General features: G+C 37.0%; 1 protein-coding gene across 21 annotated transcripts in view; it reads left to right on the top strand.

Moving 5' to 3' along the window:
- The window catches only part of L3MBTL3 (L3MBTL histone methyl-lysine binding protein 3), a 123,910-nt gene that overhangs the window by 84,989 nt on the left and 18,772 nt on the right, over positions 1 to 20,149 (top strand). For all 21 annotated transcript variants that reach the window (XM_063666576.1, XM_063666572.1, XM_054492327.2 and 18 more), the window contains 2 exons: positions 1,462 to 1,611; positions 17,415 to 17,494. In XM_063666576.1, coding sequence (XP_063522646.1) covers positions 1,462 to 1,611; positions 17,415 to 17,494 — 230 coding nt within the window. The remainder of the gene's footprint in view (positions 1 to 1,461; positions 1,612 to 17,414; positions 17,495 to 20,149) is intronic.

Below are 20,149 nucleotides of genomic sequence, written 5' to 3' on the forward strand. Positions count from 1 at the left end.
TCTTGTCTTTTTATTTCCACTGAGTTTCCAATGCCTGGAAAGGTAATTAGCACATACATGATAAGTGCTTCTTGAATAAATGAATGAAATGAAGACTGAAGTTACTTAACTGTTACAAGCTTTAATTTGTTGCATGAAATGCCTTTTTCTGGGATGTTGGCAAGATAAAATATTGCATGTAAAGCACTTAGCACAGCGCTTGATATATCATAAGTGCTCCATAAATGTCACTGGTTTTTGTTTTTGTTGATGTTAAGCTAACATTATATAAATTTATGTCAGCACATGATCAGATGTTATTTGCTTTCTTCTTTTGGATAGATACCAGTGTAGCTAGCAGTATTTAAAGAAAATAAAGTTAGAATTTTTGCTTATGAGATATCTGTGATAAATCTTATAGGCCATTATCAGAATCACCTGGCAGCCCTTTTAACTCTTCCCTCCTTTTCCTAGGAGGGTGTATCAGATTCTCTTGGTAGAGGGTAGCTAGACACTGTTTAAAAATTTTCCCTGGGTGATTATCAGTGTTCTCACTGTCATCTACACTGAAGAAAAGAACATAGAAGATTCTGATGTAATTTACCTAAGGCCCAAACCATTTCCAGATTTAAGAATGCTTCCGAAAAGCAGAGAGGCAAGATAGGCAGTTATTTGGAGAGGCCCATGTATATTGGGGTCTGAGATACGGCAGTTGCCCAGTTGTTTCAGAGACTGGAATGCTGAAGCCCTGGGCACAGGAGTATACTAACTAATGGTGAGTTAACAATGAGTGACCTCGATTTCCTTTCAGGAATGATCACCAAATGAGACCTGAGAGACCAACTGGTAGTCACAAATGGAAGGGAAATGAGCTCTATGCATCATTATCCAAGTTGGCCTCTGGTCCTTTTTCATCTTAGGAACAAGATTAGCTACAAATTGATCCATGTATTTTCTAGAACATCAGGCATAGGTCCAGACCTGAACACAGGAACAGCCCATGAGGAAACCTCCTTCCTTTGGAGGGAGGTAACTATTAAAAAAGGAAATTAAATAGCGTGTGACTGCCCTGGGCCTGGGGGATCCTCTTAGGAAGCAGAAGCAAATCTGCTCCATTAACCAATCAATCAGTCTCTCTCCCACCTTTGTCCTGAATGATGTCTTAAGCATTTCTTTCTTGGGGCTGATTGTTTCCAGAGATATGCACAGAGGGAATCCTTCAGTGACCCTTGCTCAGTTCTGAAGATTGCAACAGATTCCTTCTTAAAGTCTAGTGTAAAAACCTATTTCCTATTTGTATATATTTGTTATGTTTTAAAGATAAAATATGCTGTATGTATGATTATAAAATATAACAATATAACATATTCAGTTAAATTTTAGAATTTTATATTCTGTATCCTGTCATTTTAATTGGAAGAAGTATGGCCTAATGGAAATGTTCAATGTTCTTTTTTTTTTTCTTTTCTTTTAATCTTTTAGTGCTGCCAACTGTCCCTATTCAGAAATCAATTTGAATAAAGACCGTATTTTTCCAGACCGCTTAAGTGGTGAGATGCCTCCAGCTAGTCCGTCATTTCCAAGAAATAAAAGGACAGATGCAAATGAAAGCTCTTCATCCCCTGAAATCAGGTAATCAAAGAGCTAATATTAGCATTGTTTAGAAGTACTCTAATTTAAAGAGATTTTTTATCTTTTAGATGTTTTATTTCCTATAGCAATGTTTTCTTGGAGATTGTTGAAAATACACCTGACTTAATGTGAAATGACGGTAGAGATCAGTACTCGAACTTAAAAAAAAAAATTAGAGAGTTTATAAAAGCATGTCCAAATCAGGTAGGATTTTTCTCTGACTCATTTTTTTTTAATTTGCTTGGTATTAGAGGTAGGAATTTGGAAATTCCAGTCATTTTACTGCATACCAGTTAATATTTCTGCATGAATTGATCAATACTTACATAGAGTCAACCTTTATCAGAAAAGTAGTAGACTGGTGAAGAATGGACGTTATTTCTTTTAGTGCTTATTATATGCCAAGTACTTGCATATACATTATTTCATTTAATTATTAATATGTTAATTGTATTATAAGCCCAGTCATTTAGTTTTTACCTGAGTTGGAATGTTTAACCCCAGTGGTTTATTAAGTAAAGAACCAAATTGATACATCTTTAAGCAAGTGATCCATGCCCTGAAATTAACTGAGGATGCTATTAAAAGAAAGACGAGATAAGGAAAAAGACATTTCTTAATACTTAGGTTTTGGCTTTCTCTTTTATGAATTACTTTAAAACCTAAAGCAATGTAGTTTATTTTTATATTTTATAATTTCCGTTATTCTGGATGAACCTAGTGGGCATTTAAATCAATGCATTGTCATAGGAATAATGGCATTTAAATCAATGCATTTTCATAGGAATAATGGCATTTAAACTAAAGGATTGTTTTCTTTATAGAGAAGCAGTTTACCCTTTGGATGGAGTAGGGGACACCTACAACAACTTCTGGTATTAACAACAGTGATGGTTTTTTAAATCCTTAAAACCACGACTGATAACATAAACTTATTTACCAAATCCCAGCATCCAAAAATGAGAGTCACTTGAAAAAATTTAACAGGATCATTTGAGCCTGGGAGGTCGAGGCTGCAGTGAGCCAGGATCACAACACTGCACTTCAGCCTGGGTGACAGAGTGAGACTCTGTCTCGAAAAAAAAAAAAAAAAAAATTTAAAACATAACGGTTATTAATTCATGTGGACATGATTATAGATACAGGGTTCATTGACTAAAACAGTGGTAAGAATACGCTTTAGATTTCAAAATTGTTTTTAAAAAATTTAAAAATTGTTTATTGTTTAAAAAGTATCAACAGAATACTCAGAAGGGTTGGTAGTGCCTTTTGTAGGTTTTTCAATAATTGTCTGGGTGTTTGGTCCAAATACCTGGAGCCAAAGTCTTCTCACAGAGCAAAGAAGTAGTTAGTTTGGATGATTTTGTGGATTCCTTTTTGGCTGTAAATCCATGTAAGAATAGAGTAATCTTTATAATGAGTCTTAACTATTTCGGTGTTCTGTCTTCTGTTCAAGAGTGGTCCTGGGCCTTCCTCATGGTCAGCATTTGTGATCAAGGAAACAATCTCAGACATTTTAAAGTTTTCTATTTATGACCCATTGCACATATTTCATGTCTAAATATTTTTAAAATGATATTTTTGCCTATGCCTATTAATAATTATCATTAGTAATTATTACCTGTTAAAACCTAATTATTGATTACCTAATAATTATTACCTATTAATAATTAAATGAAATAATGTCTATGCAAGTACTTGGCATACCATCTTTTGAGTCAATGAAGTCTGACCTGCCATTACTTTTCCTTGTCTTTTCACTGTTTTTGTAACTTTTCTGCAAAAATGAGTGGGTTTGAAAGTTCCCATCCTCTCTCAGGGGTTTCAATGAAAGCGTTTACTCACTGAGACCTTGAATTGACTCACTTAGGATTGTCACCTCCACTGTCAAAAATAAAATGAAATGTATGTCCTTGCTCTATATCACTGTATATGTGCAAAGCAGTACTTTAGTTTGTTAGTTGAGCCTCCCTTTCTGCCACTTCCCCTTTTTGCGGCCCTGGGAATCAAGCAGGAAATGAAAATGTCCGAAGCAGCCTGTGCACTAGTGATCTGCTGAAATGGCTCCACTCGGAAGGTGTTAGTGGTAGGAAGTTTGATTACCATTGAGGTATGCAGCAACGCTGGTCTTAGAATTCTTCTCCCAACCATCTCCTCCCCTTCCAAAGCTCCCCATCTTCCATCCTGACTCAAATTTTTTCCAAGAGGTCAAAGAGCCCTTCTCCCTTCCTGTTGGTCTCTTATAAACCTTAACTTTGAGTGTAACCCGAGGCTGGAAGCATATCTTTAAGAGGTAAAGAAATGCCCTTCCACTCATTTCCCAATGGGTTTCCTTCTTTTCAGGAAAATCCTGAGCATGCCACATTACTAGTAATCTTATGTTTTGAATTGTGTGTATGCATGTGTCTTCATCATTTCAAAGTGTCTTATTTGATTATTGTGAAAATGGTCGGAGGTGTCCATGTCTAACCCTTGAGAAGATACTGGCAGAGTAGCAATGACCTTCCTCTGGCCCGAGATCAGCCAGGAGTGAGAAGCAGTGGTAGGACTCAATTTGTCCTAGTATCATGACTTGATACCTCTCCCTAGACACCCTGGAGTCTTTTTCGTAAGGGTTCAGAGGTGAGTGCTCTGTAGAGGTGTTCATAGGTTGAACTGCATCTTCTTGACTCACTTTCTGTACCAGGTTTGGCCAAAACTACAGTTTTAATATGTAGGAAATGTAAAAGAGCTACAACTTAGACTTTCCAACTATTTATTTAGAGTTTTATATTTTTTCTTTCTTCTTCCCACATAACCAGGATGCAGTAAGTCAGTTCCACCTTGGATAAATCAGCAGTATACAAAGAGGTTGAAAAATAAAAAAGGTTATGAGGATCCTGAGCTTTCTGCTCAACTAAAAAGAATTTAATGCCTTAAAACCTAGAGGTCGCAAGTAATCTCATCTTCATTAAAGCTTCTATAATTCCTGTAAAGTGTCTATAAAAGTAAAACTAAATGAAAATAAATACTGATATATTAAAAAAAATTCATTAAGCATTTTCTACATGCTATACTTAGTGTCCCATACATTATACAAGTATGGTTCTTGTTTCTTCTGGCAATTTTCCTCAAATGTTATCTTCCTGAGCAAATGCTGTCAGTGATGCCAACCTTTTTTCTGTTTAGTACTGTCTTAGTTATAGTTTAAGGTACATAAACCAGTGAGAGACACTAAAACTTTGGAGGTAGAAAATTGATGCAACTAAACTCTCTTAGGGGTTTTTTTCCTCCCATGCAACTTTAACACTTGGCTTTTTGCCATTGTTCTGCATGCCTGGCCATCTAAGCTCTTAATGTAGCTCTGAAGATTAGTTCTGTCTTTGATGCAGACCCAAGGAACAAATGAGTAAGTAGTTGAAGCCCAGCACAGCAAGAGCACACCGTGGTGTTTTCTGTTCCTCCAGAAAAGAGCAGCAGAATGTGGTGATTAGGAACATGGGGCACTGCTTGGATTTAAATCTCGGCTTCCCTACTTGCTAGGTTTATGATCTTTGATGAATTACTGAATAGCTCTTCGCTTTGAATCTTATAATTTATGAGGATTACACGAGATGAAAAATGCAAATATGAAGCTCTTAGAATAGTGATTAATAAGTCATAAGCCCTCAATAAATGTTAGGTTTTTTTTTTGGTGTTTTTTTTTTTTTTTTTTAGGTGGAGTCTTGCTCTGTCACCCAGGCTGGAGTGCAGTGGCGTGATCTCGGCTCACTGCAACCTCCGCCTCCCGGGTTCAAGGGATTCGCCTGCCTCAGCCTCCCGAGTAGCTGGGATTACAGGCATGTGCCGCCACACCCGGCTAATTTTTTGTATTTTTAGTAGAGACGGAGTTTTACCATGTTAGCCAGGATGGTCTCAATCTCCTGACTTCCTGATCTGTTGCCTCGGTCTCCCAAATTGCTGGGATTACAAGCATCAGCCAAGGTGCCCGGCCAAATGTTAGTTTTTATTAGCGTTGTTGAAAGAGGAATAAATTACTTTGTTTCATTATATGTCTTTTATTCCTTAGGAGCAAATGAATGGCTGGACCATTTGTTTACTATATATATATTTTTTTTGGTGCGGGGAGGATTTTATTTTATTTGATATTTATTTATTTATTTATTTTTATTTTACTTTAAGTTGTAGGATACATGTGCAGAATGTGCAGGTTTGTTACATAGGTATACATGTGCCATGGTAGTTTCCTGCACCTATCAACCTATCTCCTAAGTTTTAAGCCCCACATGCATTAACTATTTGTGCTAATGCTCTCCCTCCTCTTGCCCCTGTCCCCCCCGGCAGGCCCCGGTGTGTGATTTTCCCCTCCCTGTTTCCATGTGTTTTCATTGTTCAGCTCCCACTTATAAGTGAGAACAGGTGGTGTTTGGTTTTCTGTTCCTTTGTTAGTATGCCGAGAATGATGGCTTCTAGCTTCATCCATGTCCCTGCAAAGGACATGAACTCATTCTTTTTTATGGCTGCATAGTATTTCATGGTGTATGTGTGTCACATTTTCTTTATCCAGTCTATGATTGATGGGCATTTGGGTTGGTTCCAAGTCTTTGCTATTGTAAATAGTGCTGCAGCAAACATATGTGTTCATGTGTCTTTATAGTACATGATTTATAATCCTTTGGGTATATATCCAGTAATGGGATTGCTGGGTCAAATGGTTTTCTGGTTCTAGATCCTTGAAGAATTGCCACACTGTCTTCTATAATGATTGAGCTAATTTACACTCCCACCAACAGTGTAAAAGTGTTCCTATTTCTCCACATCCTCTCCAGCATCTGTTGTTTCATGACTTTTTAATAATCACCATTCTAACTGGCATGAGATGGTATCTCATAGTGGTTTTGATTTGCATTTATCTAATGACCAGTGATGAGCTTGTTTTCACATGTTTGTTGGCCACAAAATGTCTTCTTTTGAGAAGTGTCTATTCATATCCTTTACCCATGTTTCGATGGGGTTGTTTGTTTTTTTGTTGTAAATTTGTTTAAGTTCCTTATAGATTCTGGATCTTAGACCTTTGTCAGACGGGTAGCTTGCAAAAATTTTCTCTCATTCTGTAAGTTGCCTGCTTACTCTGATGATAGTTTCTTTTGCTGTGCAGAAGCTCTTTAGTTTGATTAGATCCCATTTGTCAATTTTGGCTTTTGTTGCAGTTGCTTTTGGTGTTTTAGTCATGAAGTCTTTACCCATGCCTATGTCCTGAATGGTACTGCCTATGTTTTCTTCTAGGGTTTTGGGTTTTACATGTAAGTCTTTAATCCATCTTAGTTTAATTTTTGTGTAAGGTGTAAGGAAGGGGTCCAGTTTCTGTTTTCTGCATATGGCTAGCCAGTTTTCCCAGCACCATTTATTAAATAGGGAATCCTTTCCCGCTTGCTTTTTTAGGTTTGTCGAAGGTTAGATAGTTGTACATGTGTGGTGTTATTTCTGAGGTCTCTGTTCTCTTCCATTGGTTTATATATCTGTTTTGGTACCAGTACCATGCTGTTTTGGTTACCGTAGCCTTGTAGTATAGTTTGAAGTCAGGTAGTGTGTTGTCTCCAGCTTGGTTCATTTAGCTTAGGATTGTCTTGGCTATATGGACTCTTCTTTGGTTCCATATGAAGTTTAAAGTAGTCTGTTTCCAATTCTGTGAAGAAAGTCACTGGTGGCCTGATGGGAATAGCATTGAATCTATAAATTACTTTGGGCAGTATGGCCATTTTCACGATATTGATTCTTCCAATCCACGAGCATGGAATGTTGTCTATTTGTGTCCTCTCTTATTTCCTTGAGCAGTGGTTTGTAGTTCACCTTGAAGAGGTCCTTCACGTCCCTTGTAAGTTTTATTCCTAGGTGTTTTATTCTCTTTGTAGCAATGGTGAATGGGAGTTCACTCATGATTTGGCTCTCTGTTTGTCTATTATTGGTGTATAGGAATGCTTGTGATTTTTGCACATTGATTTTGTGTCCTGAGACTTTGCTGAAGTTGCTTATCAGCTTAAGAAGATTTTGGGCTGAGACGATGGGGTTTTCTAAATATACAGTCATGTCGTCTACAAACAGAAAGAATTTGACTTCCTCTCTTCCTATTTGAATATGCTTTATTTCCTTCTCTTGCCTGATTGCCCTGGTCAGAACTTCCTATACTATGTTGAATAGGAGTGGTGAGAGAGGGCATCCTTGTGCTGGTTTTCAAAGGGAATGCTTCTAGCTTTTGCCCATTTAGTATGATATTGGCTATGGGTTTGTCATAAATAACTCTTATTATTTTGAGATATGTTCCATCAATACCTAGTTTTCTTTGCTATTCCTAAGTTAAGCTTTGAATAGATTGCTTAAGCAAGATGATTCCCATATCACATTACTCACCTGGATATAATTTCCCACTCAGATTTTAACAAATTTTCTTTGCATTTTTCTTAAGAATTTACTAAAATTTGGTTGCCAGACATTACAATTTTTTTTAATGCACTTTGGCACACAAGAGACAATTTGCATCCCTGGAAGCAAACTCTCAGACAAGGATTTAATTGCAAGTAGTTTACTTAGGAGGTCAAGAAAATATCAGTAGGCAAGTGAGGAAGTGATGCAGGGAAGGGCAGGCAGCCAGAAAAAGCTTAGTTGTCACGCTGGTTACCACCGTGGACAGCAGGAACACAGACCTGCTGGGAAAACTCTGGGATTTCTTGTAAATTGCATATCTCAGAGTTAGCCCACCATAGGGATGAGAGAGCTGAACTATTGAAACACCAATTCCCTTGAACCACAGAGTGAGGCTGTACATGTTAATTCCCTAGCACATCCTCCCTGCCACACAGCAGGCCAAGCAGCCAGAGCCCAGGGAAGTCCTGCAGGAAATCAGCACAGGTGAGACAGGTGGATCAGGCTGGCGTGTGCTGAAGTGAAGCGTGGGCTGTGGCACCAACCCAATGCCTATTACAGATGCCAGGCAGTCCCCAGAATGAGTGATGTGCTGATGTTGCTTTTGATTCAGAGCTTATATGATAGGACTAGCATAAGTTAACAGTGTGAGGAATGAATGTCCTTTTCCTGTCATAACATTACTTTAAAGGTCACTTGCTCAGAATAGAGCCATGGGCAACTAATGTTCCATCACACTCATTCCCAAATTTGGCTTCATATCAGATCCCCTGGGACTTCCTTAAAACTCAGATTTGAGGTCCTGTCTTAGCCCACCACATTCTGCCAGGCTAGAGCTTTGGAGAACGGACTCAAATATTTATGTGAGCATCTGTCCCCCTGCTCAAAACTCAATGACTTCCCGTTACTCTTGGAATTAAGACCCTAATTCTCAGCATGGCCTACAAAGCCTTGTGTCATCTGGCCCCTGCCTAACTCCTGCTTTGTCTCTGCAGGCTCTTTCTTCAAGCTATGCTTCAGCCATCCTGTCCTGAGATACCCCTTTTCCCTCTATCTAGATCCTCTCTGCGCCATCTCCTAGCTAATCTCTCATCTTTGGGGTGTCAGATTCACTCTCCTTTCCTCAGGGAAGCTTTATCTGATCATCCAGATTTTGGACCAAGTCCTTCATTACATGCTTTCTCATCACACATCCCAATGCCGTTGACGTTCTTGGGTAAACATCTCTGTGTAGTTTGCTTGATGATGTGCTCCATAAAGGCAGGGGCCATGTCTTTTCTTACTCTCTGAGTTGCCCTAACCTGAGCACTTATCCCTTGCGTGCAGTAGTGACCTCGAACCATCCATCTGTCTTCCATGGACGGCTATCAGTTATGTAACCTAAGAGGCAATAGCTGTATAACATTTCTGTTCAGTTAAAACTCCTACACTTTGAACTGTGAGATCACCACACCAGATATGTAAGGAGTGATTATTAAATGATGAGATAAATTCCCCAAAAACATACCTGCACTCTCTCATTAATTAGAGTGGTATGTCCCAAACTATTGTTGTTTAGTTTCCTGGCCCACATAGAAAATGATACCACAGAAATGACAATGTTTGTGTCGAACACCAAAGAAATGGATGAGGCTGCCTACCAGTCACCAGAGAGGGATGTAGTGGGCTGTGGAGATCAATATCTCAGAACACTTGTACCCTAGGATTCAGGGCATCCTCATCGGGAAGCTCTGCTCCATATTAAGACGGTCCCACCCTGAATCCACCTGTAGGTATGCTGAATGCTTGGATCTCTTTTCCTACAGAGACTTGTCAAATGGGTGTGAGTGAATGGAAGTCCCAGTGCCTCTAGATAGAAATGTGAGTGCATGGTCCTTATAGACAGAAATGTGAGTATGCAATCCTATCCCAGCAATCCATTTATTCATCAGAAGTATGAGGAGTGTCTTTCGTGCCAGTGCTTGCTGTGAAAAGATGCTTTCCTCACTGTGGACAGTGGCAACTCATCTCTGCCCTCACGCTGCTCCTAGAGGCAAGATGTTAAGGCATGGGCTCTACCAGTGAGTGGAGTAGCTTTTCCTGGGGACTGATAACTTAAATCTCTGCATATCTACAGCTGAGTGAAACAATATATGTGTTTCTCTATATATCTTAATAAAACTGTGAGTCTCAAACTTTGATTTGCACCAGAATCATTTGAGATGCTTGTTAAAAATGTGGCTTTTGAGGCACTGCTCCCAGATGTACTCATTCAGGAAATGGAATTCTTGTGTTCATAAAAATGAAGGCACAGGAATCTTCATTTTTAACCAGCCCTCCCAGGTGACAGTTGCAAGTAGTCTATAAATCAGGCTTTGGGAATCACTACTGAATGAAAACACCCTTTTCAGGGGTAATACTTGACAATGTGTTATTAGTTGGGAAACATCGGGCATCCATCCCACATAACCTTGTTCTCATGAAATCTGTTCTACAGCTGCTTATAATTGTGTTCTAAATTAGGTACTATCTCTATTAAAAATCACTTAATGTTTTGAGCTCCCATGTTGTTTAAGCCTGCTAAACATCAGCCACAGAAACACAATAAAGCAGCTTTAAAATGCCTGCCAAATGCTTAGATTACCTTGCAAGGCAAATGCCCACTGCTTAACTGGTCTAATGGCAGAAATCAGTCTGTTCAGTTCATTATAGGCCATTAAAATGGCTTCTCAAGTTGTAAGACCAGTGTTTCCACTATGAGAACTACATAGAGCGGTTGCAGGAATTGCAGCCATCAATCTGGTTTATATTTTTAGCACGAATCCAATTTTGCTGGTCACACCGAAAGCCAAGTCTGTACCCTGTTAAACAGATAGGAAAGCAAGCTAACATAAAGTATGAGGCTATAAGCATATATAAATCTATTTGCTTTGCAAAACTATCACATCAAGTAGAATAAAATCAATTTAGAGCCAACCATTCTAAAAGATTACAAAAGTTAATTAGTAAACCTTGGGAAGTTGGTTTTTTGCCCCCTGAGGTCTTCTGGGCTGAGAGCTTCATGTTGAATATTGGAGAAAGCAATTTCAGTGACTAAGAATTCTCTGGCTATTGTAAAACCTCTTCTCCCTTTTTGTTGATGGCCTTCCAGGTATGAATTAGGAGCTCTGGAAGTGTTTTCCTATTCCAGCTCTTGAGAACCTGAGTTAAATCTGTGTAGTTGTTTATGTACCCCAAAGAGTAGCTTAGTGTTTAGTTAAAACACTCACAGTTCTGATGCCAACCACTGTGACACCAAGGCAGCCATTCAAAGTACAAGGATAAGATGACTGTGTTATTGTTATATGCCTGTGAAGTTGTTGGAACAATATTGTAACAGGATCTTACTTTATCTCCTTGAATATCACCAATTTCTGACTCAGGAGACCCTTTTCTGTAGAGTAGAAAAGCAGTGACATCTGTTCTCTTTTCCACAACAACAACAACAACAAAGTAATAGAGTCTCACTCTTAAGAGACATCATCTTTATTTCCCAAACTTCACCTTATTGGTTAAGGCTTTTCATTTAATAAGAGGATTAATTGCTGAATGAGTTTTTCTGGAGGGTTTTTCCTTGTTATCTTGGTAATACCCACCTCATTTATTCATTATATTCCTTTTATTGTATTCTTTCACTAGCGTATGGTCCTTATGCTAAATTATAATTAAATAGGCCTGTTAGCCAAAATGTTTTTATTCATTAGATACACAGTAAACCATGTTTACCTCTCCTGGGTGATGTTTATGAAAACATAATTCAGTAAAACCATTGCTGTTGTATCATCTCAAAAGGAATTTAATTTTAAAAACTCTTTATTTGAATGTTACTCATAGTTGTAGAAGTTTTAGTCCCAAGTCCCACTGGTTTTATTTGCCATCTTTTTCTGAATCCCTTCGAAGGTGGTGACCTCCTTGACCTGAAGCTCCTCAAGTACAGTCGCTCTTCATTTGTACGAGGCATTTTGGAGGCAGTTCAAGTATTTACCTTTTAAACTTTCTGTAGAGAACGTAGAGATTCTCATTCCCTTATGTTTTTACCTGCGAGTAAGTCACAGCTCAGAAACTTAAAAAAAAAAAAAATGCTGGGAGCATGCAAAGAGACATTCTTTTGATGGCCAAAACAGAAAAACTACATTTTTTAGAGCTCTCTGGTAGTCATCGTCCCCGCTTGTTACTGGGGAAGTACAAGTCTCTTTCAGTTCTGCAAAGGCCCCATGAGACTAGAATAAGCTATTCTGAAAAGAGAAGGGTGGCGTTATTTTAAACCAAGCCAAACTAAGGAGTGAGCTTTCACACTTGAGCTGCTGCAAGGTAGCCATGTCTCTGATTCTGGGCCAACAATAACTGTCATTCCGAGCTTCCTAACCTGGTTGGCAAATATTTTGATCTACATGGCAATCTGCATCTGCCTCCTTTCATGCTGGATTTAAAGAGGTGGTGGAAATCGATAAATCCCTAAATTGGGGCAAAATAATTTGTTTTTCAGTATTTTTTAACAGACTGGGACTAATTGAAACGTAATTGGTTAGAAATTGTTTTTATATGACAAACAGACTTGGAGAAATACAGCTGCACATATTCAACTGCCATCCTATGCATTTACCATTCTAATGTCTGTTTTACTAATACTTATCACAAAGCATAATTAGATTAAGACAGTAAGACCTCTAAAAAGTGACACATAATTACAGAGAAAAAGAAAATGCTGAGTCATAAAGAATACATTTTTCCATTCAAGTAGATTCCACTATCTTTATTAAAAGCCAAAAGTATTCTTTAGTAAGATTTCACTATGATTGTATTTCCATTCAATACAACTGAAATTGTATTGTATTGAATTGCGACTAAAGAAATATTGCAGTAAATGGCTTGTTGAAAATTCTGAAATTCCAAGAGAAATTGCTGTTTTCCACGCACTTTTTTTAGGTGCTTTTACCTATGTGGGTGCATTTAATCTTCATAATACCTTATGTGGTGTGGTTGCCATCATCACATCTTCATTCTACAAACATGGAACCTCTTTTGGTTAGAAGCCACATAGCTAGTCCATAGCAGACCTGGGTTATAACCCAGACAGTCTGACTGTAGTCTATGCTTGGAACCATTACTCTAAAAGCTATTTTACTAGTTGAAGAAAGAAGGTTAGTTAAAGAAAACAGGCGTCAGTAGATAATTTTATCCTAAAATATAAGTAATTTATAACTAGGAATAGCTGCTGTGCATCATGCTCCTACTTAAGTGCCTGGCTGTGTGCTAAGTGCTTTCTGTACATTATTTTATTTCATTCTTAACATGCCCCTCTGAGGTAAAGGATTTATTATCCCTGTTTTACCAATGATGTAACTGAGAATTAGAGAAATTAAGTAACTTGCTGATGGTCATGTAAACCTAGTGAGTAGCAGAACTGAAATTTAAACCAGATCTCTTCACTTCCTAAGACCATATATGTAACCACTATTGCTGGGCTGCTTCCTCCATGTTAAGATCCACACATCCAGCTGCGGTGTGGATAATCTCAGTGCTTTGAGAGGGTGAGGCAGGAGGATTGCTTGAAGCCAGAAATTCAGACCAGCCCTGAGCAACATAGTGAGACCCTGTCTCTACAAAAAATTAAAAATTAGCCAGGCGTGGTAGCACATGCCTGTAGTTTCAGCTACTTGGGAGGCTGAGGCTGGAGAAGCACTTGAGCATGAGTTTGAGGTTGCAGTGAGCTAATGATGGCACCACTGCACTCCAGCCTGGACAGTGGAGTGAGATCCTATCTCTTAAAAAAAAAATCACACACTTGTGCCTAAACAGCTTGTACCCTCTTTTGAAATGAAATTGTTGATAATGAAAAATGTTGATCAAGGAAAGCAGGTCAGGAAATGTTTAGGTTGACAATAATTGTGATATTAAAATATAGCATGAAAATATTTCTGGTTGTCATTTTTAAAAATCTGTCAAGAAGCATATCTTTTACTCTGCTCCAGTGTATTGTGACATTATCCCAGAGTTTTGGCATTCTGATATAATCATATTTTGTCTGTAATTGGAAGACTATGTAGCTAAAATAACATTTTGCTTAGGAAGTTGAAATTCTAGAACAAGGATTTCATTTTTGTGTAGAGAAAGATTCATCATAGTACATATTCAGCCAGAATTTGCATAATGAAATTCTTAACCTTATAGTAGAGAGAAATAATGGTTGTCCAATTGAATAAACAATTTTTCTTGTTGTTTTTTTCTTTCTGAGATACAGTCTCACTTTGTCACCGAGGTGGAGTGCAGTGGTGCAATCATGGCTCACTGCAACTTTGACCTCCAAGGCTAAAGTGACCCACCTGCCTCAGCTTCCCAAGTAGCTGGGACTACAGGCGCATGCCACTACGCCTGACTTTTTTTTTTTGTAGAGACGTAGTCTCAGTGTGTTTCTCAGGCTGGTCTCGAATTCCTGGACTCAAGCAATCCTCCCGCCTCAGTCTCCCAAAGTATTGGTATTAGAAGCATGAGCCACCGTGCCTGGCCTCAATTTTTATTTTAAATAAAATGTAAAACAAATGAGAATACGGAGTCAGGCTCTTCATTCCTGACCTTATCAATGAAAGACAATTTGGAGAATAAGTTTATGGCATAAAAAGCATGTTTCCCTTAACTTTATATATCATACTTTATTTTAGAAAAACACAAGTGTAAAAATAAGAAACGGTTGAATCCAATTGCAGATTTTGGTGTCAAGAAGAACGGGTTCTATACTCGCCCTGTGAATTTAGTCTTAACTTCTCTACATTTCTGTGGCTATAATAATAAACCTTCCTTCAAGGCATGTTATAAAATATGGGGCATGTAAAAAGCTCAGTCAGTCTTTGGCTCATACTGTGTTCTTAAGAAGTGAACTTTTCTTATTAATATTAACTGTTTCCACATGTCTGGATGTGCTTGATTAAGATTCTGCTCGCTCCAGTGGTTCTATTCACCCTTCTGTTTCATAATGCCTGTTCTAAGAGACTGGGCAGATTGACCCCGTCTTCCACCATTCCACTCTCTAGCTAAAGGAAACAGCACATAGAACCTCAGGGGTATAGGCACTTTTAATTTGAAGGAATTTGCAGAATCAATACATTAACCTGAAATAAAACATTCAATAAACATTTTTTGTGAAGTTCTTCATGTTTGGTAAAAATACATATCTGTGTTTATATATTCCCAGGTTTGTATGGGTCCAATTTAATGAAGTGTCATGAGTTAAAACTGGGACAGTGAAAACTGAACATGCTTCTATAATGAAGCAACATAAATTATGTAAGACTACATAGCTTCCATTCTGCTTCTCTTTTGGGATAGGTTATGTCAGATCCAGGCATGAGGAAATTTTTTGGGTCAAAGATTTTACTTTCTTATTCTATCTCTGTTCCCTCTTGGAAAGTGATCTTTTCTTGGAGTTCAGAAGATAAGTAATTGTCATTGTATTCAGGCATAAGAAAACAAGGGAACTTTTTTCATAGCTCAAGTCTTCTATCTTTATTTTAACAAAGCTTATTTTAAAGGAATAGTATACTTTAGTAAAACCACAAAAGGGTAACTGCTGATTATCGGTGGATAATTGTGATCCTGAAAACTGAAATATACAGAAAATTTTGACTTTTTAGCTTTTGGACTCATGGTGTTTCTCTCTCTATTTAAAAAAAAATATCAACTACTCATCAGAGCTTCTATAAAAGGCACAATAATTGGAAATCTGCTTTATTTGGGAAATGGCAATTTTAAGTTATATGACTGTAGTGTATGGTTTTTAATAATAATTGATATAGCCATCTACAAACTATTTGTTGACCACAGTACTTTCTGGGATAGAATTTGTGCACTCAATATTATTTCCAATTTAATATAAAACAAATTTGGAAGTTCATAGAAGTTAATTTTAGCATGGTAAGCTAATTTTAACATGTTGTAATTACCGAGCATAGCTGCAGCATTATTTTTACATAGAAAATGCAATTTTTATCAATACTTCAACTAATGTTCTTTCTCCAGTTATCAGTGATATTCTTACATTTGTTTTTACTATAGCTTCATCCTTCTACTTTCTATGGAATAAGAGATCCTGTTGCCATTTAAGTGGTTTCTCTTGGAAAAAAAAATAATGATTCTCCCCCATTTTCAAAAGAGCAAGTATACTTCAGCAGTTGTAGCAAGTTATTTTTAGCATGAACTAAGCTGGGGAGTTCAGATTCAAATGAAATTTCGCATTTGCTCCTGGAAATGATCTTTCTTAAAAATAATATCTCCTCACGGGATGATCACTAATAACCAATAAATAATTTAAAAATAGCAGTAAAAATAGAAAACATGTATTTATTGCATGCTTACTGTGTTAGTGTCATTGTGTTAATTATTATATTTTCAAATGGAGACTTAATTAGTGCCTTTGTAATTAAAACTATAGAACTCCTTTTATATTTGTTGGGATATTTTGTTTCAAATGTATTTTCCCTGTTACTAAAACTTAACAGAAGTATGCTCTGGATCTTTAAGAAACTCAAGTGTATTTGTAATGGTAACGGCATGTATGAAACAATAGCATATCATAAACACAGAATACTATAAAGCACTAAAGTGTGTAGGCCAGATAGCATATTCTGGATAGAAGAAATTGCAAAATGGGGTTTATTGTGAACCCTGAGAATGGAATACATTAGGGTGAAAAATTTTAAGTCCCTGAAACTTAAGAAAAGTAGTTCCTTTTTTTTTTTTTTTTTTTTTTAAAAAAAAAAGAGCCCGTTTTTGCCCCTGACATAAGGAGAAAAGCTCTGAATTAAGACTGTAATGGATCTATTCCATTTTGGAGCATCTCTGGCATGTTTAGTTTAGCATTAGGTTATTCCTGGTCAAAAAGAGGTGGAATCACTTCAGCTGGTGGACTTGACCTGATTAAGCCAGGAAAAGCTTCCTAGAATTGGGATTGATTCCCCCGAGCCAGTCTTAGCCTCCATCCGAATCCTAGTGCTGAGTAGTATATAGTGATTTAGTTCAATGGTGTGGACTTTCAAAACGTCTTCTTTCTTTGAATAGAAGTCTTACCAAACTGTGTAAGTAAAATTCCACATGAATACATGTCCCAAATAGTAGTTGAATTATTCAATAGCTACATTTTCCAGAATAGTTCATTTTATTATCCTCAGCTTTATATCTTCTTCCTGAATAGGAAATGAAAATTGATAATGAGGAAAATGGGCATGTATAGGTGTTATTAATTAATTGCCTTGTAGTAGAACTATATATCCTTTCTAACACTTTAGTAGCATTCTTTGGTTTAAAATTAAGAAAAGCAGTTGTTGAGATGTAGTTCTGAACCATTTTTTAAAAATGTTTCTCTTATAAAATATTGAAATGCCTGTTTTTCTCAGAGACCAGCATGCCGATGATGTCAAAGAAGACTTTGAAGAGAGAACAGAGAGTGAAATGAGAACATCACATGAAGCCAGAGGTAGCCATAATAATTATCATATTACTAATGTGTATTACTGCTAATATGAAACAATCAAAGCCTTAACTGGAATACAACAGTCTCTTTTATGTTAAAAATGAATTTTATTTTTTATTTTTATTGTTTTATTTTAGGTTCAGGGATACATGTGAAGGTTTGTTACGTAGGTAAACTCGTGTCATGAGGGTTTGTTATACAGATTATTTCATCACCCACAAATTAAGCCCAGTACCTGATAGTTACTTTTTCTGATCCTCTGCCTCCTCCTGGCCTCCCCTGGCAACTAGACTCCAGTGTCTGTCCTTTCCTTCTTCGTGTTCGTAGGTTCTCATCATTTAGCTCCCATGTATAAGTGAGAACATGCGGTACTTTTTTTTCTGTTCCTGCATTAGTTTGCTGAGAGTAATAGCCTCCAGCTCCATCCATGGTCCCGCAGAACACATGATCTCATTCTTTTTTATGGCTGCAAAAGATGAACTTTAACTTTAAGTTAACTAATAAGTTTGGTTAACTTATTCTTTTTTGCAGGCAGCAAAAGTTTATTGTTTAGTATCAATATAGTATGTAATTTTGTATATGGATTCACTTATGGTCTGTATTAACAGTCTCACATGTTGGTACAGTATTGTACATAAAGTTTGGTAAGACATTCTCTTTGGACCTTGTCACACATTTTCTTTAGTATTGTTGATATCATTTGCTTCCTGTGTTTAAAACTCAATTCAGAATGTGTTTTGAAATCCAGATAGAATATTGTCTTAATCTATTATCACAAAATGAAAAAAAAAATTCCTTGAACAATGTTATAAGTTGTGTTGGAGGAAATAATTTGTCCTACATCTTTGTTAAAAATATGTTGCTTTGGGAGGCCAAGGCAGGCGGATCACCTGAGGTCAGGAGTTTGAGACCAGCCTGGCCAACACGGTGAAACCCCATCTCTACTAAAAATACAAAAATTAGCCAGGTGTGGTGGCGCATGCCTGTAGTCCCAGCTACTTGGGAGGCTGAGGCAGGAGAATCACTTGAACCTGAGAAGCAGAGGTTGCAGTGAACCGAGATCACACCATTGCACTCTAGTCTGAGCAACAGAGTGAGTGGTTTAATTAAGCAATGAAGTTGTAATAACTGTTAGTCATAGTATAGATTGTATTTATAAATCAAATGTAACAATAATTATTTATTTTTTATAAGAAAATGTCAGTCTGATTATGATTTTGATTGTCCCTGGGGACTTTGCTTTTCATGTAAATAGTTTTGTTTAGATTACTGTAAGATTTGAGAATGGCACCTGATGGCTGTTTGCTTGCAGTGACCGATTTCATAAGTGATGCTTTGATTTCCATATCTGATTTTCATAAAGCAATCATTTACGATTAATTTAAAAGTTATAGTCAGTGCTGTCTTCAGCACCCCTTATGGTGTTTATGTAGCACGGTGTACAAAGCCTATAAATGGTCAGAGTTGGAATCTCTGCTCTGCCACCTGCTGCTGTGTGATCTTAGACATGTTATCACATACCTCTGAGTGTTTCTGTTTCTTTATCTGTCTATCCAGGAGGATGATGATAGTATACCTCCCTTATAAGATTGTAATGAGGATGAAGTACAGTCACATTTGTAGCTTGCTTAGAACAGTGCCTGGCACATAGAAAGTGCTATGCAAGTATTGGATTATTTAAAATGTTTCTGATTATGGAAAAAGGCAGAAAAATATTTAATTTATGAAGGTTTTGTTATCAGGGCTATTTTGAATTCTTAGACAAAAGCTTTGGCCTTTCTTTGTGAATGGTGGTTTATAAGAGGAGGTAAGAGCATGGCCTTCATTCAGGTCTCAGCTCTACCACTTCCTAGCTGTGTGGCTAGCTCTGGGCAAAGTGTCCCTAACCTGTTTGTGCCTCAGTTTCATCTTGTGTAAAATGGATGTAGTAATAGTATCTGTATCACTGGATTACTGTGAGGATTAAATGCATCAGTGGCTGGAGTATTCACTCTTGTTAATAGTAGTAGTATTGTGGAATAAGTGTCTATTGTATGGAATTACCTGATCATTAAAAGTTTAGATAGATCAATAATAAAATCTTCTAGGCTTTAAACTTGTTGAGGGAGTAATAATTTGATAACATATTTAGTTTCTCAGTGATCTTTTTAACTCAGTGTTTATTTAACTTTCCATTTTATTTGCTGGGCCAGTTTTCATAATTTCTTTCTGAAAATTGTTTGCATAATGGAGAATTTCCAGTTTATTAACATATACTATGCATAGTATTCTCTTCTTTTTCTTGGTAGCTCTATGTCTTTCTAATTTTTTTCTTTCTGTTTTTCTTGATTTGAATTGCCTAAGTTTTTATCTTATTATTCCTCTCAAGGAACCATTGATACGAGTCATATATAATTCTTAATTTTGTAATTTTTCAAGTCATTTATTTTTATTGTTTTATTACCTGTAAAACCTGTAGTTCAATGTGCATGTTTTGCTTATTGTTCTACTTTTTGTTAGTGAAAGAGAGCTTCATAAAATAAGTTGTTTTGAGAATTATTGCACATATTTTTATAGGTGAGATTGGCCTATAATGTTCTCCTTTACTTTCTCATCCAGCTTTAGCCTCCTAAAATCAATACAATTTTTCTTCTTTTTCACGTTTCTGAAAACATTTTG

Source organism: Pongo pygmaeus, chromosome 5 (genome assembly GCF_028885625.2).
Source record: "Pongo pygmaeus isolate AG05252 chromosome 5, NHGRI_mPonPyg2-v2.0_pri, whole genome shotgun sequence".
NCBI classification, from domain to species: domain Eukaryota; kingdom Metazoa; phylum Chordata; class Mammalia; order Primates; family Hominidae; genus Pongo; species Pongo pygmaeus.